General features: G+C 44.9%; 1 protein-coding gene across 4 annotated transcripts in view; it reads right to left on the bottom strand.

Annotated features, from left to right (window-relative positions):
* The window catches only part of ATG5 (autophagy related 5), a 305,920-nt gene extending 280,196 nt beyond the window's left edge, over positions 1–25,724 (bottom strand). For 2 of the 4 annotated variants that reach the window (XM_029595334.1, XM_029595335.1), the window contains exons 1-4: positions 25,509–25,724; positions 24,002–24,161; positions 13,804–13,931; positions 7,504–7,582 (exon numbers count right to left, since the gene is read on the bottom strand). In XM_029595334.1, coding sequence (XP_029451194.1) covers positions 7,504–7,582; positions 13,804–13,931; positions 24,002–24,109 — 315 coding nt within the window. In that variant the 5' untranslated portion in view covers positions 24,110–24,161; positions 25,509–25,724. Of the gene's footprint in view, positions 1–7,503; positions 7,583–13,803; positions 13,932–24,001; positions 24,162–25,322; positions 25,463–25,508 lie in introns of those variants that run through there. The other 2 variants (XM_029595332.1, XM_029595333.1) reach the window with 2 other exon arrangements.
* Between the last annotated feature and the right edge of the window lie 1,158 nt (positions 25,725–26,882).

Below are 26,882 nucleotides of genomic sequence, written 5' to 3'. Positions count from 1 at the left end.
GCCTTGGAGTTTGTCCTCCCCCCCGAGGGACAGGTTCCTCTTTTCTCCCTGCGGGTCGGACCTCAAGCGACGGGCGGTGCAACAGACCCTGGATCGGTTGCAGACTATAGGGGCCATAGCTCCCGTCCCCTTCGGAGAGGTGGGCTCGGGCCATTATTCCATATACTTCGTCGTACCCAAAAAGGATGACTCCTATCGACCAATTCTGGATCTCAAGGAGGTCAACAGGTCTCTCCGGGTTATCCGTTTTCGCATGGAGACACTGCGGTCAGTCATTGTGGCGGTCTATCAGGGGGAGTTCCTCACCTCTCTGGACTTGACGGAGGCCTACCTGCACATACCCATCCTCCCGGCCCACCGGCGGTTTCTTCGCTTCAAGATTCTGGACCAGCACTTCCAGTTCCAGGCTCTCCCCTTCGGTCTGGCGACCGCCCCTCGAACATTCACGAAGGTCATGGTAATAGTGGCGGCAACCCTGCGGAAGGAGGGAATTGTCGTCCATCCCTACTTAGACGACTGGCTGATACGGGCAAAGTCGTTTGTCCAAGGTCAGTCGGCGGTTTCCCGGGTGGTCCATCTCCTCAGTTCCCTGGGCTGGATCGCGAACTTTTCCAAGAGTTCCCTCGTCCCCTCACAACAATTGGACTTCTTGGGAGCGAGGTTCGACACGCGTCAGGACAAGGTCTTCTTGCGTCCAGACAAGGCTCAGTCCTTGCGGGATCAAGTACGGCGTTTTATTGCATTACCAGCACCCACTTCCTGGGATTATCTACAACTTCTGGGCCTCATGGCCTCCACTATCGATCTCGTTCCCTGGGCTTTCTCGCACCTCCGCCCTCTTCAGGTGGCTCTGCTCTCTCGCTGGAAGCCGGTCTCACAGGATTATCAGGTGGTGCTCCCTCTCTCACAAGTTGCCAGGGACAGCCTGGGGTGGTGGTTGGACCTGAAGCATCTAGCCCGAGGCATCTCCCTCGAGGTCCCCGACTGGGTGGTGGTCACCACCGATGCCAGCCTCTCTGGATGGGGAGCAGTTTGCGAGCGGAATACAGCGCAGGGGACATGGACAAAGACACAAGCGTCGTGGCCGATCAATCGTCTGGAAACCAGAGAAGGGCGCTTAGTGCTCCTCCATTTTCTCCCGCTGGTATGGAATCGGGAAGTAAGGATACTCTCGGACAACGCCACCACGGTAGCGTACATCAATCGCCAGGGAGCACGAGGAGCCGTCACGTATCACTCGAGGCGGTGCGTCTGATGGAGTGGGCAGAAGCACATCTGGCACGCCTCGCCGCGTCACACAACGCAGGGGTAGACAACATTCAAGCGGACTACCTGAGTCGACAGCAACTAGACCCGGGAGAATGGTCCCTCTCCGACGCAGCAATGCAGCTTCTCGTCCATCGGTGGGGCCCACCTCATTTGGACCTGTTGCCGACGTCTCGCAACGCCAAGGCCCCCTGCTTCTTCAGCCGCAGAAGAGAGCACGGCACGGAGGGGGTGGACGCTTTAGTCCTGCCGTGGCCGCGTCACATCCTACTTTACGTGTTCCCTCCCTGGCCTCTGGTGGGCAAGATCCTCCGGAGAATAGAGCGTCACCAGGGACCTGTTATTCTGGTGGCGCCCGAGTGGCCCCGTCGCCCCTGGTTTGCAGATCTACTACAGCTGGCAGTCGAAGGCCCAATCCGGCTGGGACACCTTCCTCGTCTGCTCCATCAGGGCCCAGTATTTTTCAAACAGGCAGAACGCTTCTGTCTTGCGGCTTGGCTTTTGAGCAGCGCCGCCTCAGTCGCAGAGAATACCCTGAGACGGTAGTTTCAACCCTACTAAAGTCTCGGAAGGCCTCTACTTCAGTAGCATATGTGCAAGTCTTGAAGATCTTTGAGGTGTGGTGCTCCACTCATGGCACTCGTCCCACGAAGGCTTCAGTTCCCCAGATCTTGCAGTTCCTCCAGGACGGTCTAGATAAAGGGCTCACCTACAATTCTCTGCGAGTTCAAGTGGCCGCCCTTGGTTCGCTCATACAGGATGTCGCTCATCCCTCTCTCCAGCTCCAGCCGGACATCGCTCAGTTCTTAAAGGGGGCGAAGCACTTGCGGCCTCCGGTGAGGGATCCGTGTCCCTCCTGGAGTCTCAACTTGGTCCTTCGGGCGCTGGCGGGGCCTCCTTTTGAACCCCAGCGCAACTCAACTATCAAGGACCTCACCCTCAAGGCAGTCTCTCTCGTGGCCATCTGCTCCGCTCGCCGCATCTCGGAACTTCAAGCGTTATCCTGAAGGGAACCCTACCTCCGTTTCACTGACTCAGGTGTTTCCCTCCGCACCATTCTTTCCTTCTTGCCCAAGGTGGTATCGGCCTTCCACTTGAACCAGACAGTCGAGCTTCCATCCTTTTCACCCGACGAGCCAAGGTCTCTCAGTCTCCTATTTGTCAAGCGCACTTTGCTCCGCTACTTGGAGGTCACCAATGACTTCCGGGTCTCCGATCATCTGTTTGTACTCTGGTCGGGGCCGAGGAAAGGGTCCCAGGCCTCGAAGACAACGATTGCAAGATGGTTAAAGGATGCCATCTCGTCTGCCTACATAGGAGCGGAGCGGATTCCTCCACGGGGCGTCATAGCTCACTCCCTTCGTTCGCAAGCAGCCTCCTGGGCCGAGGTGCGGTCTGTTTCCTCTCAGGAGATATGCCGAGCGGTGACTTGGAAATCGCTGCACACTTTCACGAGACATTATCATCTACACCTGGCGTCGTCAGCCTCTGAACATTTTGGCGACCAGGTTCTTCGAGCAGGGCTTTCAGGGGCCCACCCGGAGTAGGGAAGCTTGGGTACATCCCACAGTCTGGACTGATCCTGGTACGTACAGGGAAAAGAAAATTATTCTTTACCTAATTTTCGTTCCTGTAGTACCAAGGATCAGTCCAGACACCCACCTCTCTGGTTACCTGGGTTCTAGGCTTTTCCTGCTCGGACTGTTCTCTTACTTCTGAAGAATGTTGGCTCCTTACGTTCTTGACCCTGTGGTCACAGCTCTTTTGCAAGTTCTTCTGGCTGCCACTTGCTCGCTTACATTTTGAATTGTTGGTTAGTGCCTGTTATGGTTACTTATACTTGATCCATTCTTATTCTTATGATTATTCAGTACTTTGGTTGGGCTTTGATATCCTTTATACTGAGCTCCTGCGGAGGGTGCACTGGCTTATATGCCAACACCCTTCGAAGTCTGTTCTGACTCCATCTGCTGGACGGGGGACATAACCCACCGTCTGGACTGATCCTTGGTACTACAGTAACGAAAATTAGCAGGTAAGGAATAATTTTCTTTTTGGCTTCCTCTGGAGACCAAGATCCTTGTGTCTGCAGATTGGCCACATGGGTTCCCCAGCCGAGGTTGGAAGCATCAGTGGTGAGAGTTAATTGAGGGTCTGGAGCCTGAAAGGGCAAGCCTTGGAGGAGATTGCTCTGATTTCTCCACCAGGCAGGAGACTGACGGAGTGAGTCGGTTACGTGGACAATGGTCGACAGAGGCTGAATGGATTAAGTCCATTGTTACCATAGAGTCCACTGCATGACTCTCATGGCCAAACGTGCCATTAGTGTGACTTGAACTGAGGACGCCATGTGTCCCAGGAGGATGAGAAAGTGGCGTGCAATTGCGGAGTGCTGAGACTGTAGCTGGTGTACAATAGACAGGAGAATGAGAGCTCGTTGTTGAGGTAGAAAAGTCTTTGCCTGCAAGGTGTCCTACTCTGCCCCAATGAACGACAAGGTTTGAGATGGGACTAAGTAGGATTTGTCGTAGTTGACGAGAAATCCTAATGAAATTAGAGTGTGTAAGATTAGATTGAGGGACGACAGAGCAGCTTGCTGAGTGGGAGCCCTGATTAACCAATCGTCTAGATAGGGGTAGACGTGAACATCCTGAGTCCTTAGGAAGGCTGCAACCACGAGGCATTTCGTGAAGACTCGTGGCACAGATGCTAGGCCGAATGGAAGAACTCTGTACTGGTAATGCTTGGGGCCTACTAGAAATCTCAGGTATTTGCGATGAGATGGAGTTATCGCAATATGAGTGTATGCGTCTTGGAGGTCGAGAGAGCAAAGCCAGTCTCCTCTTTGTAGAAGAGGAAGAAGCGAGCCTAAGGCTACCATCTTGAACTTCTCTCACTGGAGGTACTTGTTGAGGGCCCGTAGGTCCAGAATAGGACGAACGCTTCCTGATTTTTTGGGGATTAGAAAGTACCGGGAATAGAATCCTAGGCCATGCTGAGAGTAGGGTACGGGTTCTATTGCCTTGGACTGGAGAAGGAGGGTGACCTCCTGATCCAGAAGGATGGAGTGATCGGATGTTCTCCATGTCGGTAGAGGTGGGGAGTCCGGTGGCACGGAGAGAAAGTTCAGATGGTATCCTTGAGCAATTATCGTCAGTACCCATTGATCTGAGGTGATTGAGGGCCATATGATGTTGAAGTGGCACAACCAACCTCCCACTGGTATGTGAGGCAATGGAAGCTGGCTGCTGCTCTCTAGGTAGAAGTCAAAAACCTGAAGCAGGACCTGGTTGAGGAGCTGCTTGCAGTTTTTGTTTCCATGTCTGACGAGACTGGGCTTTTTGAAAAGGTCTCGTGGAACAGGATCTGGCTAGAGGCAGGTAGAACTTCTTTGGGCGGAAGAATGACTTCTTAGAGTCTTTCCTAAAAGGCTGTTTAGAAGAGTAGTCAGAAGGCATCAGAGAGAGCTGTCTTAGGGTCTCATGATGGTCCTTAAGTTTCACCACTGTCCATTGAATCTGCTCGCCAAACAGATTATCTCCTACACAGGGCAGGTCGGATAACCTGTCTTGTACCTCAGGGCGAAGGTCGGAAGACTTGAGCCAGGCCCATCTCTTTGCCGAAATAGCTGCTGCAGATACTCTAGTAGCAGTATCAAAGATATCATAGGATGATCTGATCTCATGCTTGCCTGCCTCAAACCCTTTATTTACTAGGGTTGGAGTTGTTCTTGAAATTGCTGAGGCAGGGAATCTGTTAAACCTTGTATCTGCTTAAAAATGACCCTATTATATTGGGTCATATAGAGCTGCAATGCGGGAGATGAGCATTAATCCTTGGAAGACACGGCGACCAATGGCATCTAGAAACTTCTGTTCCTTGCCAGGAGGAAAAGAAGTGTGAGGCTTTGATCTTTTTGTTCTTTTCTGTGCGGATTCTACCACTACAGATTGGTGATCCAATTGAGGTTTTTGAAAACCTGGAGCTGACTACACCAAATAGGTAGTGTCAGCTTTTCTGTGGACTGGAGCAATGGAGCCAGGATGTTCTCAGTTCTTCTTAAGGACATCCAGAAGAACCTGGTGGATAGGGATGGAGCTTATTTCCTTGGGAGCATCCAGGAATTGAAGCAACTCCATCATCTGATATCTATCATCCTGTTCAGTCTGTAATTGGAAGGGAACCAATTCAGACATTTCCTTCACAAAATTTATAAAGGAAAGGTCCTCTGGAGGAGAACACTTTCTACTTTCAGTGGGTGAAGGCAAATAAATCATCGGTGTCTAGGGAGGAATCATCAGTCCAGGTACATAGGGATCAGCACCTGCCCCTCTAGGAGCTAGAGGGGGACGGGGTGGTGGGATACCCGAGGGTCCTGGTCTAGGCTCCGAAGGAATAGATCTGAACTACACACCTGTTTAAGACTTCTTCTCTGATTCATCAGTCTTCCTTAACTCATGCACATCTCGCATTTTTTGCACATCAACATGGTCTATGTTCCCTCATATCTCAATTTAGTCTACCCCTCTAATTTTTCTAGATATTTATTCTCGCTTTAAACATGCCGAACATTTACCCACGTCCTGTTGACGAGTTATTATCATTATCATCTATGTAATATTTAATTCTATTATTTATACCTATATGCTATATGCTTTATGCTATATGTTATACGCTATATGCTAAGAAACGCTGTTCAATGTAACGCCTTTTTTGCGAAAGTTTTGTTATATGTAAACCGACCTGATTCGATACTTGTATTGAGAATGTCGGTATATAAAAATCCGAAATAAATAAATAAATAAATAAATAAATAAATAAATAAATAAATAGAAGGAATAATTGGAGGCACCCATGACAGCATCGATGGATGGCTCGGTGGCGCCGGTCGTATAGGCACCGATGGTGGGATCGGTGGCGAGGAACGTATCTGCATCATTGGCTGAGGCAGAACTCCTGATGGAGGGATGCAGAACGGTGTTTCTCCTCCCGATGACAAAGTAAGCAGGGAGGGCACCGGAGCCATCGGTGACCCGGGGTCCATCGGTGGAAAAGCGGCAATGAGCACTTCCATCCTGGACAGCAGCGGTGCCAACGCTGCCGGAATCGGGTCGGTGGTCAGTTCCACAATTGGTGCCGGTGTCGGAGGAACCTGGAGTCGTTGCATCGCCTTGTCGATGGCCTCCTGTACCATTCGGTCCAGTTCTTCTCGGAGACCTGGAGCAAGCAGTCCCGGCTCCAGAACAGAAGAAGGAGGCAGAGGCATAGCCGGAGGGACCACCGTTAAAGGCGGAGTTGCGGCTCCCGATACCTTGTCGGGTGAGGGTTGCCTCGGTGACCCGGTCGTCGAAAAGGTCGGTGCCTTTTCTGGACGGGGTTTCTTCGACGGCGGAGAGATCGATGATTTCGTTCCCTCGATGGTCCGAGACTTTCGATGGCGATGTTTGTCTATACGATCCCCTTGGTCTTGAGGGGGAGTAGAGGGGGTCAAAGGCCGAGATGTCATCGACGCCGGACGGCAACCGGCCGGTGGTCAATGCTGGCGCAAAGTTGACGGAGCCGGTTCTGACGACGTCGACGCAATAGACGGAGTCGGGGTCTGAGCACGGAAGAGAAGTTCCATCTTTTCCATTCTGGCCTTGCAACCTTTTGGTGTCATTAGGGCACATTTGGTGCAGATCAAGACATCGTGCTCTCGTCCAAGACACATTACACAGACTTTATGGGGGTCTGTGATGGACATGGTGCGATTACAGTCCGGGCACCGACAAAACCCCGACACCATGGAAAAAAATTGAGCCGCGGTACGGTCGACGGCCAGTAGGCCGTGAGGGCCAAACTCGACGGGAATCGACGAAAAACAGATAAAAACTTACCAGACTACTGCAGCTTGAAAAAGTTAAAGGAGGGACCCCTGTGGGGCAAATTAACTTTTAGTAATTCCGTGAGGAAAATTCCTTTCAGGAATCTCTGCAGAGCTCCTTAACCGCGAGGCTACTGCTGCGCGGAAAAAAGAAGACTGAAGGGGGGCCCCTGCTGGCTGCAGGGTTAGTGCCATGCTGGGCATGCCCAGTAGGGGCCAGTCAAAGTTCTGGAAACTTTGACAGAAGTTTTCCTGCTTGTCCTGTGAGAAATCAACAAAACATTGCTTTACTAGAAAACAAGGAAAGCATAATGTGAACCCAGATTCGTGTTCCTGCTTTTGACCTGTAGAGAGACTATATTCTATGACTCTACCTTGAAGTGTACTGTGATGTTCCATGGGAGGCCTGTATTTGATGCATGAAGGTCAAACAGCAAACCAATTGGGTAATGCCTAAAAAGAGAGAGAGAGAGAGAAGCATTATGCGATTAATATCGCCTGTTGGTCAAGATGGACCTTTTGTTGTTAAGTGGCAAAACTGTCCAGTAAATTCATTACTAGAAACAGCAGCAATAGCACAAAAAAATATAGTAATTAAATCATAGAATCTCTGACTCCTGAGTTCTTGTATTACTGTAACTGTTCACCAGCAACATACTGTTAAGTAAAAGCAGAGTTTGCAGTGTCTGAATTAAATGAGGGGCTCTGCGTCCGCTCTCTGCATTTGCTCTAGTTGAGTTTCTACTCATTCCAGTTACAGTCAAGGTCTAGTCTTACATTTCTTCTTTGTTATAGAAATGGGTTTTTGGTTTCTTTGAACTCTGCCTGGAATTTGGGCCTTTTCCCTTTGCAATGGCAGTTTAGTTTTCCATAAGGCATAATACTACATTATGACCATGCATACATATACCGTTTGTGATTCAGAAGCCAGTTGTAGGCAACCTGCTTCACTCTGGATCCCATCAGAGAATTGCTAAAGGACAAAAACCCTGTCAGAGGAAATTTCCCTGCACAACCAAAATTACCATAATGAACTGCTTTGTTTAAAAAGTGAGGAACTGTATTTTATTGCTCAAACTGTAAAATTATAAATATGTAAGAAAGAAGTTATTTTCTTACAAAGGATGCTTAGTGCTATTCAAATAAGTAGTACATAATGCTGCACAAATTCCTGCTAATCAACAGTGCTGTAAATGCACATAGACAACCCTCTAATAACACTATCAAAATATGATCAATTTCAGGCTAGTCCGGTGGTTCAATGGCAGTGTTTCTATGCAAATGGTCCCCTTATCAATTCCCGGACTGGGCCTTTCACGCTTTGGAGGGGAAAAAGAGGAGTCCTTGTCATTGTGAAAGATGACAGCTGAATTTTGAGCCTATAATACTGGATTCCAGAAAGAGTCCTGGTTAAAGATGGCTCCCTGTCTTAGGATAACTACTGCAAGTACCAGACTAGCACAGCAGAAGGGAGGGTCAATTAAAACAGCAATTCTCAACCGGTGTGTCGCGTGCTACCTGCTGCCAGCGGGGCTGAAGACCGGTGCTGCAGGCCTCCGCTGGATTCCAGTCCGGCAGGGCCGAAGAAACGAAGACCGGTGCTGCTGGCCGCCGCCAGAGACTAGGCCGGTGGGGCTGAAGATGAGCTGTTCAGCTGGGGGCCTGTGTATGTGTCCTTGTGTGCGCGCGCGAGACAGGGCAGGTGCTTGAGTGCGCACGCGAGACAGGGTAGGTGCTTGTGGTGCTTGTGTGTGCTTGTGGTGTGTGCGCGAGACAGGGAGCGTGTGTGTGTGTGTGTGTGTGTGTGTGTGTGCGCGCGTGCACGAGAGAGAGAGATGGAGCATATTTCTGGCAGGCTTTGGCTGTAAAAGAGAGGGGGCATGTGTGTGATTGAGCCTATTTGTAAGTGAGATACAGAGAGCATTGTGTGAATGAGAGAGACAGGTCAGAGAGGAGACGTGTATGTGTGAGAAAGAGTGATCAGGGAAATGACTAGTGTAGGTGGGTGGGTGGGTGTGTATGTTACACAGACTGGTCGGGGAGATGATTGGGGTGTGAGAGACTGAAACTGGTCCCAAGGGTGTGACTGCTATGTGTGTGAGTGACAGAGACAAGAGACTGGTTGTGGTCCCTAAGGAAGAGGACCATGAGGACAGAGCTTCAGCAACTACTGCTGCTTCTGGAGTGGCCTCCAAGAAAAAGGAGTAGGAGAGTTGCTGGAGAGGGTAAGTAAAGGTGGCTTTTTAAGTTCATTTTTCTTGACTGACTGCCATTTTAATAATTGGGTATTATGTGATGTGTCTGCTGTTTTGAAATATTTTATTGGTGTTTGGACAATTTTTAATAATTTGTAAGAGTTTTTAATCATTAGAAGTTGTTCTGTTCATTAGCTGTTTTGAAATATTTCTTCATATAGTTTTACAATTATTTCTGTGTGGAGATAAGCAGCTTGGCTTGTTCTGTTTTCCTAACTGGAGGTGCATTGGTGTTTAGGGCCTGGTTTAATATTTGCAGTGTTCCCTTTTTATAGGCAGGCTTGTTCCATTTGGGTCCATGCCATAATGCATGTGTAACTTTGTGCAGATTAGTTTGTGTGCATTATTGCAGATCTTGGTACTATGTTTCCATTTCTCCAGTTTTGTACTGCATGCAGAGGGGCTTTTTTGAGTTTCCATTCCAGTTTGTCTTCATATTTGTAATTTGTGGTCTTTCTGTACTTGGTGAATGTTGATTGGTCCGATATTTAACTAGCATGTAGGCAAGTAAAATACCTCATCTTTGTTGTGTTTTCTCAATAGGACATGCATTAGTAGTCAACTGCTGTCTTTAGTAGTTGGTAGTAGAGGGAGTTTGTGTTGCTGTTATTGAGATAAAACCAGAATATCTTTTTTGTATGGTGAATTGTACAGGGAATGTTCTATTTTTGCTTTATACCCATTACTGAGGGTCAGGAGTGGGGTTAGTCTTGTGCCTGTCATGTCTTCAGTGTGTCACTCACGTGAGAACCATCTATCAGGTGTGTCCCGAGAGAAAAAAGGTTGAGAAGTACTGAATTTCCGTGCCTGGAAAGAAACCGGTGAATTTGATTTTTCATGCCTAAACCATTGCCTCTTCGGAACAGCAGAATATTGTACAGCTGACGACATTCTGTTTTAGTTATATAGGAATCACAATAGCTGATGCTATGAAATGAACATACACAGGTTGGTGAACATTGCTAATTAGGGAGAGGGTTCACTGAACAGTGGGTAGCCAGACATCAAGGCTTATGTGAACAGCTTCTACAACTGATTTGAAGATTCCTATGTGAATTCTTGGATGTTTGCAGAGGATTAACAGCGATTTTCTTTGAATGGATTACAACTTTTTCAATGGATTTCCTCAATGTGGGGTTTTATTTAAATGATTAAGTGACACTTTTTCCTTTGTGATTTTTGTTTTTCATTTTTTCCTTTTATCTTTTCTCTTCGTTCTTCCTTTTTGGAGTGTTATGTTGTCTTGTTTGTCATGTCTAGTGTGATTCTGTGGATTGCATAATATCGGTTTGAGGTGTGTTCTCTATGCATACTGAAGTAAATATATACAGTTCTCAAAGTACAAAAAGATATTTATTAATAAAGATTTAAATAGATTTTGGTAGTTGATTATGGTGAGTGTATTTTTTATAACTGCCTTTTCTTTGGTGCCCTTATTTTAAGCTACCATTATAACAAAATATAAAATCACAGCAAATCTGTATCCTTATCAAAAAGCAGTTACACATTAGTTTCCAGGTGATAAAAATAATCAGTTTTGCAGCCATTCAACTTCCATTTACTAGCAGCACCGGCTATCAGCATACACAGTACTGCAAGGGATAACTCAGCTAGTTCCAAAGTATCTGGCCAAGTCTAAGTACAAGCTCCTGAGGCACATGACTTGCTCCAATTTTCACTGTGGTGGGTGGTAGAGATGAGTCTGAAAAACGAGCCTGTGCAGCCATGAGGCAACACGGCTAAGTGCAAAGCCTTCACTCAAGACCCATTTGTTAAAACTGCTGCTGTAAAGACTAGAGATACATCCTTTAATAAACATAGGATACTTAATTCATTTGAAGCCATTGCTATCCTATGAGGACTTCCATTCGGATCTGCAAATGTTTATTTTTCCAGCTTTAGATTACTATAGTGCTCTGTATTTGGGCCTTACAACCAGCACAATTTGCCCCTTGCAAGTGATACAGAATGTGGCATGCTTACTGACCAGGACCCAATTACCGTATTTTCCGGCGTATAAGACGACACCCAACTTTTCCAGTTAAAATATAGAGTTTGGGATATACTCGCCGTATAAGACTACCCTTCTGTGTCACTACATAACCATACTGTATGTGGTACCCAGTATACAACAACCAGCCAATCACGGCAAGCGATGTACCTTACCGGCGATTGGCTGGTTGTTGTATACAAATCCTGCTTGGATTGGTCAGCTCTCCCTGCCTGCCCAGCCCTCCCTGTCTCCAAGACTATCAGAGCGGTAACGCATCCCTCTGGCCCACCCTTGTATCCTATTACCAGTACCTCCTTCTCTGCCTCTCAGATCTCGCTCCTGAGGACTGCAGTGAAGCGGCGCAGACGTGCATGTGCGAGATCTGAGAGGCAGAGAAGGAGGTACCGGTAATAGAGATGTGAATCGGAATCGGTTCTGATTCCGGTTCCGATTCACATCGTGGGGTTTTTTTTCGTCTGGCCCGATCGGATTTTTTTTTTTAGCGGCTGCGCCCGAGCCGATAAACAAAAAACCCACCCCAACCCTTTAAAACGAATCCCTCAGCTTCCCCCACCCTCCTGACCCCCCCAAGACCTGCCAAATTAATTAAATACAACCCCCCACCTTCCTGACCCCTCCAAAACCTGCCAAATTAATTAAATACACCCCCCCACCCTCCTGACCCCTCCACAAGATCTGCCAAATTAGTTTTCTACAACCCCCCACCCTCCTGACCCCTCCAAGACTTGCCAAAAGTCCCTGGTGGTCCAGCGGGGGTCCAGGAGCAGTCCGGGAGCAATCTCTTGGACTTGGACCGTCGGCTGCCAGCAATCAAAATGGCGCCGACGGCCCTTTGCCCTTACTATGTCACAGGGGCTACCGCTGCCATTGGTCGACCCCCATTCTGGCCTGTATAGGGAGCCAATGAAGGTCCATCAAAATGGGCGTAATATGGTCAGACTTCTTAGCGTTAGTCAGACATGCGGCCGCATTCTGCAATAGTTGCAGAGGACGAATAGATGATGATGGAAGGCCCAAAAGAAGGGCATTGCAATAATCCAACTTAGTTAAAAGAAGGGCTTGGAGAACTGTGCGAAAGTCTTTATGATGTAATAAAGGTTTCAATTTCTTTAAAATCTGCAATTTATAAAAGCCGTCTTTAACTGTGGTTTTTATAGAAGCCTTTAAATTTAGTTCTCTATCGAATATAACACCAAGATCACTAACTTCCTGCTTGATGTTAAAAGAGCTTGCTTCAACAGAACCCACACTGCATAAAAATCACGTTTGGCTGTATTTATGGCGGCTCTGTATTTATGAAGGGCTGTCCAGCATTGGGTTAAGGTGGTGGAGTTGCGAGATTTGCGCCAAGCTCTTTCTAGGTGTCTTAATGCCTGTTTGAGCATTTTTAATTGAGCCGTAAACCAAGGGGCTTTATGAGTCACATGGGGAATAATTGATTTCTTAAGGGTGGGACAAAGAATTTTTGATACGTCAGTGGTAATAGAGTCCCAAGAATTGACAGCTGCTAATGCTGCCCCAGTTTGTTTCCCTTTGTCATTTTCCTCTCTTTACCAGGGATGGCTAATTCTGGTCCTCAAAAGCTATAAAACAATGGATATGCATGAGATATTGTTTGTGCACAATGCAAGCAGTGCATGCAAATCCATCGCATGCATATTCACTGTGGATATCCTGAAAAGCAGGCTTTTTGGGGGGTCTTGACAAGCAGAGTTGCAGAGTTGACCACCCCTGACCTTTTCAGTCTCTTTCCCATACCAAACACAGAGATTTGTTGCCATGTCAATGCTCCTTTTTATCTCTGTCCAGAATTCCTCTGTGTATCTGAGATCTTCTGAATAAGCTTCCTTTAACATTCATTTTCTTAAAGTCAGCACTTCTGAAATAGATTATAATTTTCTGTTGATCCAGTGTTTATATTGAAGCACATATTATGGTGATCAATGGATCCCCATATGTTGACTCCTATTATTACTGTCTCCATTTGTCAATAGCAAGTCCAGTGTCATCTCCCTATGAACAGGATCCCCACTAGTTGCTTCAGAAAGATTTCTTGTAATGATTCCAGCATCTCTTTACTTCTAATTAATCCAGCAATTAGCACACTCGTATTTATATCAGGTAGGTTTATCTGACCACTTCCCTTGCTCTCCCCAAAAACAGTCTTCCAATTTCCATCCATTTTAAATGACCTCCAGTTCACCACTGCCAGCATATTCATCTGCCGACACAGGACTCCTTGTACATCTCCCTTCCCCATAACTTCATTCATGCAACCAGCATTCATGTTCTAGAATACCAGTTTGCAAAGGTTAATGATTTTTCCTCAAGTTCATTTTGAAAAGGGAAGAAACAAACACTGCTATTTTAAAAGCATAGAAATGATAAAAAGAAAGGATACTCACCATTTCAAAGGCGTGCCTTCATAGTCGAACCAAATCTCACCTACATCCTCTGGCCTCATCACCTTCTGGAAATGTTTTTTCACTTTGTCCGTTACCAGCATTAAGTAGCTTACTCTAGGTAACAGCAACTGAAAAGGAAATCTGTGTGTCAATCCTGTAATGTCAGACCAACTGGTATTAAAGAGCTGGTTTAAAGTATGAAAAAAATGTATTTTCTGCTGAGGGAGAAGGCAGGTGCATATAACTATTCCTCTTACACGGTTTTTATCTTGCTGTAACTTGTGTTGAGTGCATTCTCACCTCTGGAAATTAAAGAAGATTTCATACAATCAGAAGTAAAAGGTTAAAAATAGAGGCCTACAAAATCATGAAAGTACTTGAATGGGTAAATGTGAATCGGTTTATTTACTCTTTTGGATAATACAAGGACTAGGGGGGCACTCCATGAAGTTAGCGAGTAGCACCATTTAAATTTAATCGGAGAAAATTCTTTCACAACGCATAATTAAGCAATAAAATTCATTGTCAGAGGATGTGGTTTTGGCATTTAGTGTTGCAGAGTTTAAAAAGGTTTGGATAAATTCCTAGAGGAAAAATCCATAAACTGCTATTAATTAATAAGGAATAGTAGCTTGCGATCTTTTTAAAGTTTGGCTATTTGCAGCCCGGATTGGCCATTTTTGGAAACAGTATGCTGGGCTTGATGGATCCTCGGTCTGACCCAATATGGCATATGTTACGTTGTAATGATGGCCCTTCCCAATCAAACCACCTAACCTACTGCAATAGCCAAGTTCAAACCAAACCAGTAAGAGGAACTAATCAGCTACACTCCCCAAAAGCCTGAGAAAAATGGAAGGCTTTCACTTCCTTCCTGAAGTCCAGGTAATTAACCTCCTCTGACATCATCTGGAAGTGCATTCCATAGCCTAGGCCCTATCACTGAGAAAGCCAGATCCAGAATACGGATCAGAAGCCTCTACTTAAGTGAGGAAAAAGCCAAAAATGATCTTCCCGAAGAATGCAATTTTAGATACCTTTTCTCATAGCCACAACAACTTCCAAGTGGAAAGTTATAGTGATACTGTCCAGAGTTCACGCAATATGATCCGTGATTGACAGGGATGACACACCCATGACTGCCAGCCACAAGGCCAAAAAGATACAAGAAATTAAACAAGACAAAGGAACTTAGGAGTTGTAATCATCACAAACCAAGTGTTGGGTGCAGATTTGTCATCTGATCTCCCTGTCCATCTGAGCTACAAAAAGCACTTTTGGCCAAACTGCCAGACTAAGTGCTATTGTGTTAATCTTGCAAAGATAATTTAGCAGAATCTTACTTTATTTATAAATTCTCTTTGAGATCCCAAGTATACACAAATATCTAAATTTCTGTATGTACAGATGCTATAATCTGACTCAAGCTGTAACTGTGATAATTAAAATAACAAAATATTAACTTGGGGGACTTTCTGATTTCCAAAAATGATTTCATTTTATTTGTAAGTCTTGATGTTTTTTTGGGCAATATTATTAATTCCCCTCAAACTGGTAACCACAGGACAGCTCGGCTAGGGTCTGCTGACATTTTCTTAGCTTACCACACAATGACAGCTTTCCTTGGGCGATCACCTGGAAACCTGAGGGCTGTTAGTTTTGCATACATAAGGTAGAACTCAAGCACAAGAACAGTTACACTTACCTAATGGGACTATAGTACTATTTATCCTATTTAAGATGATCATCATTGTTTGTGTGTGTCAAGTTTTTACAGCAGAAGCACTCTAAGCATTATAACTCAATCACTAGAAATTACATTTCATAGGCTGTAGCCTACTATAAATATTACGACAAATAACAGAAATACCATTTTAAACACAAATACAAAGCAGGCTACAGTAAGAACATGCCTTACTGGGTCAGACGAAGGGTCCATCAAGCCCAGCATCCTGTTTCCAACAGTGGCCAATCCAGGCCATAAGAACCTGGCAAGTACCCAAAAACTAAGTCTATCCCATGTTATCGTTGCTAGTAATAGCAGTGGCTATTTTCTAAGTTAACTTAATTAATAGCAGGTAATGGACTTCTCCTAGAACTTATCCAATCCTTTTTTAAACCCAGCTACACTAACTGCACTAACCACATCCCCTGGCAATAAATTCCAGAGTTTAACTGTGCGTTGAGAGAAAAAGAACTTTCTCCGATTAGTTTTAAATGTGCCACATGCTAACTTCATGGAGTGCCCTCTAGTCCTTCTATTATCCGAAAGAGTAAAAAACCGATTCACATTTACCCATTCTAGACCTCTCATGATTTTAAACACCTCTATCATATCCCTCCCTCAGCCGTCTCTTCTCCAAGCTGAACAGTCCTAACCTCTTCAGCCTTTCCTCATAGGGGAGCTGTTCCACCCCCTTTATCATTTTGGTCGCCCTTCTCTGTACCTTCTCCATTGCAACTATAACTTTTTTGAGATGCGGCGACCAGAACTGTACACAGTATTCAAGGTGCGGTCTCACCATGGAGCCATACAGAGGCATTATGACATTTTCCGTTTTATTCACCATTCCCTTTCTAATAATTCCCAACATTGTTTGCTTTTTTGACTGCCGCAGCACACTGAACCAACGATTTCAATGTGTTATCCACTATGATGCTTAGATCTCTTTCTTGGGTAGTAGCTCCTAATATGGAACCTAACATTGTATAACTATAGAACGGATTATTTTTCCCTATATGCATCACCTTGCACTTATCCACATTAAATTTCATCTGCCATTTGGATGCCCAGTTTTCCAGTCTCACAAGGTCTTCCTGCAATTTATCACAATCCACTTGTGATTTAACTACTTTGAATAATTTTGTATCTGCAAATTTGATTACTTCACTCGTTGTATTCCTTTCAAGATCATTTATAAATATATTGAAAAGTACAGGTCCCAATACAGATCCCTGAGGCACTCCACTGCCACTCCCTTCCACTGAGAAAATTGTCCATTTAATCCTACTTTCTGTTTCTTGACTTTTAGCCAGTTTGCAATCCACGAAAGGACATCGCCACCTATCCCATGTCTTTTTACTTTTCCTAGAAGCCTCTCATGAGGAACTTTATAAAATGCCTTCTGAAAATCCAAATACCATCTACCAGTTCCCCTTTATCCACATGTTTATTAACCCCTTCAAAAAAGTGAAGCAGATTTGTCAGGCAAGACTTCCCTTGGGTAAAGCCATGCTGCCTTTGTTCCATTAAACCATGTCTTTCTATAAGTTCTGTGATTTTGATATTTAGAACACTTTCCACTATTTTTCCTGCCACTGAAGTCAGGCTAACTGGTCTGTAGTTTCCCGGATCAACCCTGGAGCCCTTTTTTAAATATTGGGGTTACATTAGCCACCCTCCATTTGGTTTAAAATAGAGAGCACATCAGTGACAGCAAGTTAATAAATATAAGTAAAAGTACATAAGAACATAAGATATGCCATACTGGGTCAGACCAAGGGTCCATCAAGCCCAGTATCCTGTTTCCAAAAGTGGCCAATCCAAGTCACAAGTACCTGGCAAGTACCCAAACATTAGATAAATCACAAGCTACTATTCCTTATTGAATTATAGCAAAGTATGGATTTTTCCTCTAGGAATTTAATCAAATCTTTTTTAAACCCAGTTACACAAACTGTCATAACCACATCCTCTGGCAATGAATTCCAGAGGTTAACTATGCACTGAGTGAAAAAGAATTTTCTTCAATTTGTTGTAAATGAGCTACTTGCTAACTTCATGGAGTGCCCCCCTGGTCCTTCTATTATCTGAGAGAGTAAATAACCGATTTACATTAATTTGTTCAAGTCCTTTCATGATTTTGTAGACCTCTATCATATCCCCCTCAGTCTCTTCTCCAAGCTGAACAGCCCTAACCTCTTTAGCTTTTCCTGATAGAGCAGAGAAGGGTGACCAAAATGATAAAGGGGATGGAACGGCTGCACTTTCTCCAGTGCAACTAAATCTTTTTTGAGATGCAGCGACCAGAATTGTACACAATATTCAAGGTGCAGGTTCACCATGGAGCGATATAGAGGCATTATGACATTTTCCGTTTTATTAACCATTCCCTTCCTAATAATTCCTAACATTGTTTGCTTTTTTGACTGCTGCAGCACACTGAGCCGATTTCAAATTATTATCCACTATGATGCCTAGATCTATTTCCTGGGTAGTAGCTCCTAATATGGAACCTAACAACGTGTAACTACGGCAAGGGTTATTTTTCCCTATATGCATCACTTTGCACATTAAATTTATTCTATTTGGAAGCCCAATCTTCCAGACTCACAAGGTTCTCCTGCAATTCATCACAATCCGCTTGAGATTTAACTACTTTGCATAATTTTGTGTCATCCGCAAATTTGATCACCTCACTCATCATACCCCTTTCCAGATCATTTATAAATAAATTAAAAAACACCGGTCCAAGTACAGATCCCTGAGGCACTCCATTTACCCTTTTCCACTGTGAAAACAGACCATTTAATCCTACTCTGTTTCCTGTGTTTTAACAAGGTGCAATCCAGAAAAGGACATCGCTTCCTATCCCATGATTTTTTAATTTTCTTAGAAGCCTCTCATGCGGCACTTTGTCAAACGCCTTCTGAAAATTCAAATACACCACATCTACCGGTTCACCCTTGTCCACACATTTATTCACCCTTCAAAAAAACTTAGAGATTTGTGAGGCAAGACTTCCCTTGGGTAAATCCATGCTGGCTGTGTCCCATTAAACCATGCCTATCTAAATGTTTTGTGATTTTATTCTTTATAACAGTTTCCACTATTTTTCCTGGCACTGAAGTCAGGCTCACCGGTCTAGATCACCCCTAGAGCCCTTTTTAAATATCAGGGTTACATTGGCCATCTTCTAGTCTTCAGGTACAACAGATTATTTTAATGATAGGTTACAAATTAATTGAAATAATTCTGAAATTTCATTTTTTAGTTCTTTCAGAACCCTGAGGTGTATACCATTCAGTCCAGGTGATTTACTACTCTTGTCAATCTGGCCTACTACATCTTCCAGGTTAACTGTGCTTTGGTTCAGTTCATCTGACTTATCACCCTTGAAAACCGCCTCCAGAACAAGTAACTCCCCAACATCCTCTTCAGTAAACACCGAAGCAAATAAATTGTTTAATCTTTCCACGATGGCCTTATCTTCTCTAAGTGCCCCTTTCACCCCTTGATCATCTAACGGTCCAACTGGCTCCCTCGCAGGCTTTCTACTTCAGATATATTTTTTAAAGTTTTTATTATGAGTTTTTGCCTCTACGGCCAACTTCTTTTCAAATTCTCTCTTAGCCTGTCTTATCAATGTCTTACATTTAACTTGCCAATGCTTATGCTTTATCCTATTTTCTTCTGATGGATCCTTCTTCCAATTTTTTAATGAAGATATTTTGGTTAAAATAGCCTCTTTCACCTCACTTTTTACCAATACATTTGGGAACAGCAACATATAAATCAGATACATTTAGAATATGATATGATGGTGGTTTGGTGGGGTGGATGAGTGGTGAAAGTGCTATAGTACAGATCAGAAAGGTCCTGGATGGCCAAAAAGGTTATGATGTTAGGATCCAGTCAGGGATTCACCATTCCAGCTGTGAACTGAAGGCAGTAAGAAACAGTCAGGTTTTTAATCATTTTCTGAAGGTGAGGAGATCTCAGGTAGTAGAGAGTTTCAGAGGGTGGGAACATATCCTAAGAAGTTCTCTTGTTTGAGGATCACATTCCTTTGGGGCTGGTACCACTTAACAGGCTTGGGTAGTGAGCGCAGTGGCTGAGAGGTTATATAGAGGGAGAATTGACTGTCGAGGTACAGTGGTGCCAAGCCCTTGATGGTTTTTAAAGCCAGGACCAAGATTTTGAATGTGGCACAGAAGTGGGTTGGAAGCAGGTTTCTCAGGAGGGGGATGATTCGGTCAAACTTGCAGGTGTTTAGCATCATTCTTGCTGCAGTTTTGAATGAACTGCAGCTGATGGTTAAGTTTCTTAGGCAGCCTGAAGTAGAGGACATTGCAAGTATTCTAGTTGGGAGATTACACAGGTTTGGACCACTGCCGAAGAGAGGCCATTAAAGAAGGGGCAGAGATGGTGTAGTTGGCACCGTTGAAAGAAAACAGTTTGTGTTATTCTCTTCTGCATCTTAAGGTAAGCTCTTGAAAATAATAAGAACATAAGAAAATGCCATACTGGGTCAGACCAAGGGTCCATCAAGCCCAGCATCCTGTTTCCAACAGTGGCCAATCCAGGCCATAAGAACCTGTCCAATAACATTTCAGCTTGTACTAATTTGACTATTTTTTGTATGAAATTTGTGTTCAGTATGTGTGTGCAATTATACAGAAAAATAAATAGTCGGGCATACTCTGCATATGTACAAAGACATTTGCTTTACAGATGAAAGGAAATGGGATCCTTTTATAGCAAAGACCATCATTTTGCTAAGAGAATTTTATTCTGAAATGTACCTGAAATTGGACAGACTAAAAGTCTAAATAAAAGTATCCAAGTTTCAGAAAAAGAATGGGAACATGTGACAGGAATCGGGGCAATATGATTCTTCATATGATTTTTATGTTTTAGCTCCTTTCCCTAAGTCATTATTCAAACTGCTAAAAATCCCTCTTCCATCCTGCCATGACTATCACCTTCCCTCTCACTCTCTGATATCTAAATACTCTTGTGTAATCTTAACAGTCTTTTAGCTAGCATTCCCAGACCTCTTACTGGCCCAAGCCCCTACTATAAGCATGACATGGGTGACTACAATACAGTATTTTAAAATAATTTTAAATGCTTACAAAAGATGCCAATGGTCAGTGACTAGGGTTAAAAACTTGACAATTGGTGCTACTGCTCACAAGTTTTATCTTGTGTCATTTCACCCATTTTTCTGTATATTTGCATCCAGTCAAAGAAAACAATTATTTCAGGTAATTAAACCCATAACAGCATATCTGTCTGAAAACACATGACTTTTTTTTTTTTTGCCTCATTTAAAAACAGCTGGAGGCCAGAAATTACTCAGTGGTCAGACTGCAATTCTCATAATGAGACCATCTTCTTGTAAATACAGGAAGAAAAAAAAGCAGCGAGGGTCACACTGTACAAAAATAATGAAAAAAAAACAGTTATTATAAATTGTATAACATGACTCATAGGGGCTTTGGTTAACTTTGTGCAACAGGTATACACATCTGATCAAACAGTAACAACTCAAGGGCTATTAAAAGAAAGCTGCACTCTCAGTATTACACCATCGTCAAAGAAGAGCAGGATTTGGGGGCAATTGTATCTGATGATCTTAAGGTAGCCAAACAGGTGCATGAAATGACAGCAAAGGCCAGAAGGATGCTTAGCTGCATAGAAAGAGCAATGTCAGCAGAAAAACGGAGGTGATATTGCCCCTATGTAGGACCCTGATGAGACCTCATTTGGAATACTAGAGACAGCACCTTCAAAAGGATATAAACCGGATAAAGTCTGTGAAGAGGGTGGCTACTAAAATGGTCAGTGGTCTTCATTCTAAAACATATTAGGGTGGACTTAAAAATCTAAACATGTATACCCTAGAGGAAAGACGAGCTAGGCAAGATATGATAGAGACATTTAAATATCTCAAAGGTTTCCATGGAAAGGAGGCTCTAGAATGAGGGAGTCATGGGATGATGTTGAAAGGGAGTACAATTATGAGTAATCTTAGGAAAAATGTCTTTACAGAGAGGGTAGTAAATGCATGGCACAGCCTCCTGGTGAAGGTGCTGAAGATAAAAACAGTTTCTTAATTCAACAAAGCATGAGATAAATATTGGGGATTGCTAAGGGAGTGATGGGAATTTTAAGACTAAATAAATTGGATGGATGAGCAGACTAGATGGCCATATTGTCTTTTTCTGCCATTATGTTTCTATGAGAGTATGCATCCGAAATCTCTGAAAAATGCCATTATTGTTGCGATCCCTCCTGTGGCTGCGTCACAGGAGGCATCTTACCTTCTCTTCTGGAGGCTGCCCCGAAGCCAGGGCCTCGCCTGCGAACTATTCATGATTTGCTCGAAGGCCTGGGAGGCCTTGCTGTTCTTGAGGCCTGCCTGTGGCTTGCTTGGCTCTGCTTGGACTTCCTGATTCGGCCATGCCCTTCTCCCTAGGGGCCGGCCCGTGGCACTCCACCTCAGTTATAGGGCCAGCGAGGGGCGGTCCAGGTGAACTCCTTCCAGGGAGTTGCCTGCATACAGCAGTATAAAAGGACTTTCACTTCAGTTCCTGTTTGCCTTCGGATTGGGTTCCACAGTTGCCTGTGTCTTCAGACCAGTCCAGGTCCTCCGTGGTCTCGCTTGTCTTGACGGCTTCTTGTCCTGTGTCTCTGCCTGTTGCCTTGATGTTTGTTCCGGATGTTCGTTCCTGTTCCAGTTCCTGATGTTCCTGCTTTGCTTTAGGCTGCCAGGAGTGCAGCATCCCGCTTCAGGCTGCCAGGAGTGCAGCATCCCGCTTCAGGCTGCCAGGAGTGCAGTACCCCGCTTCTTCTCTGCGCTTGTTCCATTCTCAGCGTGGTCCGCGACCAGCCTCCCTGGGCTGTGTAGGGCGCGCAGTGGGACAGGGTGGTCCACGACCAGCCCATTGGGTCCGCCCGTGTCGGTGGGCTAAGTAGGGCGCCCTGAGGGACAGTGCCATTGTCTTCCTTCCCAGCCCTTGTCTATGATGTCTCCGCTTCAGCCCTCGTCTATGATGTCTTCTGTGTTCCAAGGACTCTGTCTGCCCTCGTCCTCTGTCCGGCCTGCTGCCCAATGCCGTTACCCAGCGGCAGGTCCGAAAGGGCTTGGAACAGTCAGAGGACCGTTCATCAATCAACACTGCGTTGTTGGTTGCCGTGGGGGTACAGGTCCGGCTGAGGGTCAGACCCTATTCCCTAGTCCTTGTTTCAGCTTTGCCTCGCCTAGCTCTCCATGCTTGCACCGGCTCACCTCCCACGGTGTGGCTTGGGGCTCCTCACACCACCTGCTCTAGAGGCGACCACGCTCCTTGCGCCCGCAAGAGAACCCGAAGGCCTCCAAACCCTTGGCTCTTCAGCAGCGTGGAGGACGCGCTCGTAACAATTATGGCATTATTGCTTTAATGTCTGACCTGCAATTCCCCTATACCTTTAGGAGAAACTATCACAAATGACATGGCATTGCACACAGTGGCATATCATTGGTTCATGCTGTGTGCATGTGAGAGATATCACATACAGAACTTTAGCAACGATCTGGTATGTGTGTGAGACTATTTATGAGATTCTTATTAATTAAGCATAGACGAAGAGACAGAAACACTAATGTGATCACTGAGAGGTACTGCTAATCATAAGCCTGCATACAGAGATACTGCTGGTCTCAGGCTGTGCTGTCAGTTTATACCAATAAGCTTCTGTTTCCAAAATATGTAAGCCAGCAATGATCATTGTCCTTCATGAAGACATCTTCTGCCTTCAAGACCATAAAGATCAGACAAGTTAACTGGTGTAATGTCAACCACTATCATTTTTATTTGTCCTTCTAACTCATTTTCTGCCTTCATCTCAAATCAACAGAAATACCCAGGCAAAAGATAATATAATCCTAAAGAACTAGTGCAAAAATACCATCACAAGAGATGTCCTTGTATGACAAGAAGTGATTGCTCTCAGAGACCACACACAATGGCCAAAGATCAGAATGCACTGGTGCACATCACTAATAGCTCTCTATGCATGATAGTTATTAGAAGAGAAAAGGTGAACACTACTGCTGAAATACAAAGACATTAGAATATATCCCATATCATCACTAAGTTTTTGGTCTTGCTAGCAAACTTACTACCAAGAAGCAGTTCACTACTTTCAGTGCAGTAGTGTTAGCCTGATCCAGCATACATGTAAAAAATGCTACCAAGCAGACCACAGAAAATACAAGGATGGATGTATAAACAGAGTCGCGGATTCTGTTTCTGGGCTTTCAGTGAAAAGAGCAGCCTGGCTTAAGGAAGATTTCTGTATTGGGCACAAGGATATGTGGTGGGAGAGAGGGAGTTAGGAACCATTCTCCAAAGCAGATAAAAAGTCTAGGGCAAGAAGAGAGGCGCTGAAATAAAGGCTGCCAGAATGGCAAGTTCTCATTGCACTTACATAATAAGGTTCTGCTTCTCTTTCTGTTAACTCATCCTGATATATAGTGAAGCAAGTCGGGATTCGTCCAAACCAAACATCACGAAGCACATCTTTGTCATCTGTCATTCTTCCAGCAAGTGCTGCAGCACATAAAGACCAAATGGATTCTTCAACCCAACTATAACAAAAAAATGTAACAAAAGAAAAATCAGGTTCTATTCAATTTAAAAATATTTTGAGCAAATAGTCCTTCATTATCAGAACTGTCCCTTCATAATACACTAAATCTTCATTCCAAAAGTAATTTGTGTACAGCGCTTAAGGCCTGCACCAACCCACCTTAACAGGATCCCCAATACAGTTCCCCTACCTACAAAGCAGTAATATACAAGGATCAAACCCTTTTCTATAGTACTTGTAATTGACATGCATTGTCACTGCAGGGCAGATCAATTTGTAGCACTCCCATCTAGTTCATTATACAACTACCATGATAGGATTTTCAAGCAAATGATTAGCCTGATTCAATCACCTGCCTTTAGTCTCTAAATAGTCACCACCTACTACTGCTACTTATCACTTCTAAAATGCTACTAGCCAAATGCAGCACTGTACAGACTCCTATGAGAAGCAATGGCTTCTACAATCTAGTCAAGTCAAACATATATGACAAAAGACAATGAGTTTATTTATTGTAGAGAAGTAGTTAAGATTTAAAAACAATCCAAAAAAGATGAGCTTTTAGACTGGATTTGAATATGACCAGGAAGGAAGTATGATGCTTTGTCTGACTCAGGAAGTTTATTCCAAGCATGATGTAGCTGGTGGTCAAGGCCATGGATAAGAGCAATTTGCTCAAGGAACAGAGTTCAGGAGGAAGAGTGTAGAGAAAAAGATGAATGTAGGTAACCTGCTTTGAAGTGTCACGAAAAAGCAGAATATAATTTTTTTTAAAGAGAAGATAAGTAATAAGGAGGTGCAGAGTGAAAGCATTTGTAGGCCTATAAGCAAAGCTTGACCTGTACTCCACCTCCAGCAGTACTGTAAACTCACTCTCGGGACCTAAACATCCCCGTCTGTCATGATACCGTGTTATTTGTAATCCTAACAACAATACTTTCGGCGCAGCAACTTGAGGGTGAAACTTAAAATCACAATCCCTCAGCGCTCCGCAGGTGGGTGACAAAGTTTTCACTTCAAAGCGGGGGGGGGGGGGGGGGGGCGAGAGAGAGAGAAAGAGAAAGTGGACTCCTACAGAAGCAAGCGAGGCTGAAGAGGGGAAAATAAAATATGGGGGATGACAGGAAACGGCCTGGGACGGTGCATAATGGTACTTAACACTGGCACTTCTCTCAGCCCAGAGGAGGAAGAACAGCAAAGTGAACCTAACAGTAAAGGCACACTGGGGAGAGGGGGCCGGGCTCCCGGTCCCCCAGGCTGCTGCTCCTCCGCGACTTCCTGTTTCAGCAGTGGCGACACGTGGCAGCACCCTAACCGCCCCTCCTTTTGCCACCCCGGCCGATACCTCGTTGCATACCACCACCGCCTCCTCCACCGCAGACCCGGAACTGGCGCCAGCAGCGGTTAAAGGTAACGGCAGCCGCCGGTGCCGGGCGAACGCGACGTGGGGACGCTCTCCCGACGCAGCACGACACCGGCACGCTGAGGACGCGCTACGTCAGTTCCGCCAGCAGCAGTCACGTGACCGCTCTTTCGCTCTCTGCACTGTTGGGCTGTTAAAGGCGGGTGGGGTTGCGCTTCAAACGCTTTTTCGTGCTGTAAACATGCGGCGCGGCGGGGCGGGGCGGCCTTTGCGTGTGAGAGGGATTGGCGCAGGAGCCGCAGGTTGGCGAGCACAGAGAGCGACCGATAGGCAGAGCGGGCGAGCTGGTTAGCTCTGGCGTGCCCTTCCACTCTCTCTCTCGGGCCAATTTGTTGTCAGGGCCCAGTGAAGCCTCGCTGTGAGTAGTTGGGCGGATACACAAAAAGCAAAAGTCTAGTATTCGTTTATTTATGAGCGTTTGAGAGCCCGCCTTTCCCCGAAGTTGGTCTCAAGACGGATTATAATAAATTTAAATGAACAGAGGTATTAGAAGTGCTTACTGTCAAATCAGAATGTGCAATATTGGGACCCAGCAGTAAGCTAGGTGCATGGCAGTCAGGTCTGCCCTCAAGACTACCACACTGCCTACTGAAGCCGTTCTGTCAGTAGTTGGGGTTTGGGGGAAGAGTCCAAAAACAAGAATCTGGGAAGGTCTTAAGCCAGTTGCCTTATAGCGCAGTCATCAGGCTTCTGTGTGGCCGACTAAAGTCACTCTTGGCATTAGTTCAACTTCTCTTAGCTTGCTACGTGTTTAATTGTGTCAAACACCCCCTTGCTGCCCAGTTTTATGTTCACTTGGACCCCTTACTTTTGCCCTCAGGATTGGTCCATTCATTTCACCTAGATCCTCTGCAGGCTACCATTTTAAACCAACCTGCCCTTGCTCATTTAGTCCCTTCCCCCAACTTATGCTTCAGGAAAGCAGCTCCTGTTATGTGGCCAGTGCCTTCCAAGGATTGCTTTTTTCTGTCTTTACATCACATCTGGCTATTTTGTCTCACATGCTTGTGTTAATGCACTATACTATTGAGATCTTTCAACTCTCGTATTGGCAGCAGGCACCTCAATAGGTGTTGTCTACATAACTAATGTGCAATACCAGCCTTTTATTTATTTATTTTTTTAGTAAGTCCAAATTGCATGATTTGTTCAGCGAGTATGTGTCAAGACTGGCTGCTCCTTTCACAGGTTCCAACTATTCATCAATACCAGCATCCGATCATGGAGAAGGGTCTTGTAACAACTAGGTCATTAGGGTACTTGGATCTTTCCAAATTTTTGTTTTGTTTTTACTTT

Source organism: Rhinatrema bivittatum, chromosome 3 (genome assembly GCF_901001135.1).
Source record: "Rhinatrema bivittatum chromosome 3, aRhiBiv1.1, whole genome shotgun sequence".
Classification (NCBI taxonomy): Eukaryota; Metazoa; Chordata; class Amphibia; order Gymnophiona; family Rhinatrematidae; genus Rhinatrema; species Rhinatrema bivittatum.
This window is presented reverse-complemented; position numbering and strand designations above follow the sequence as displayed.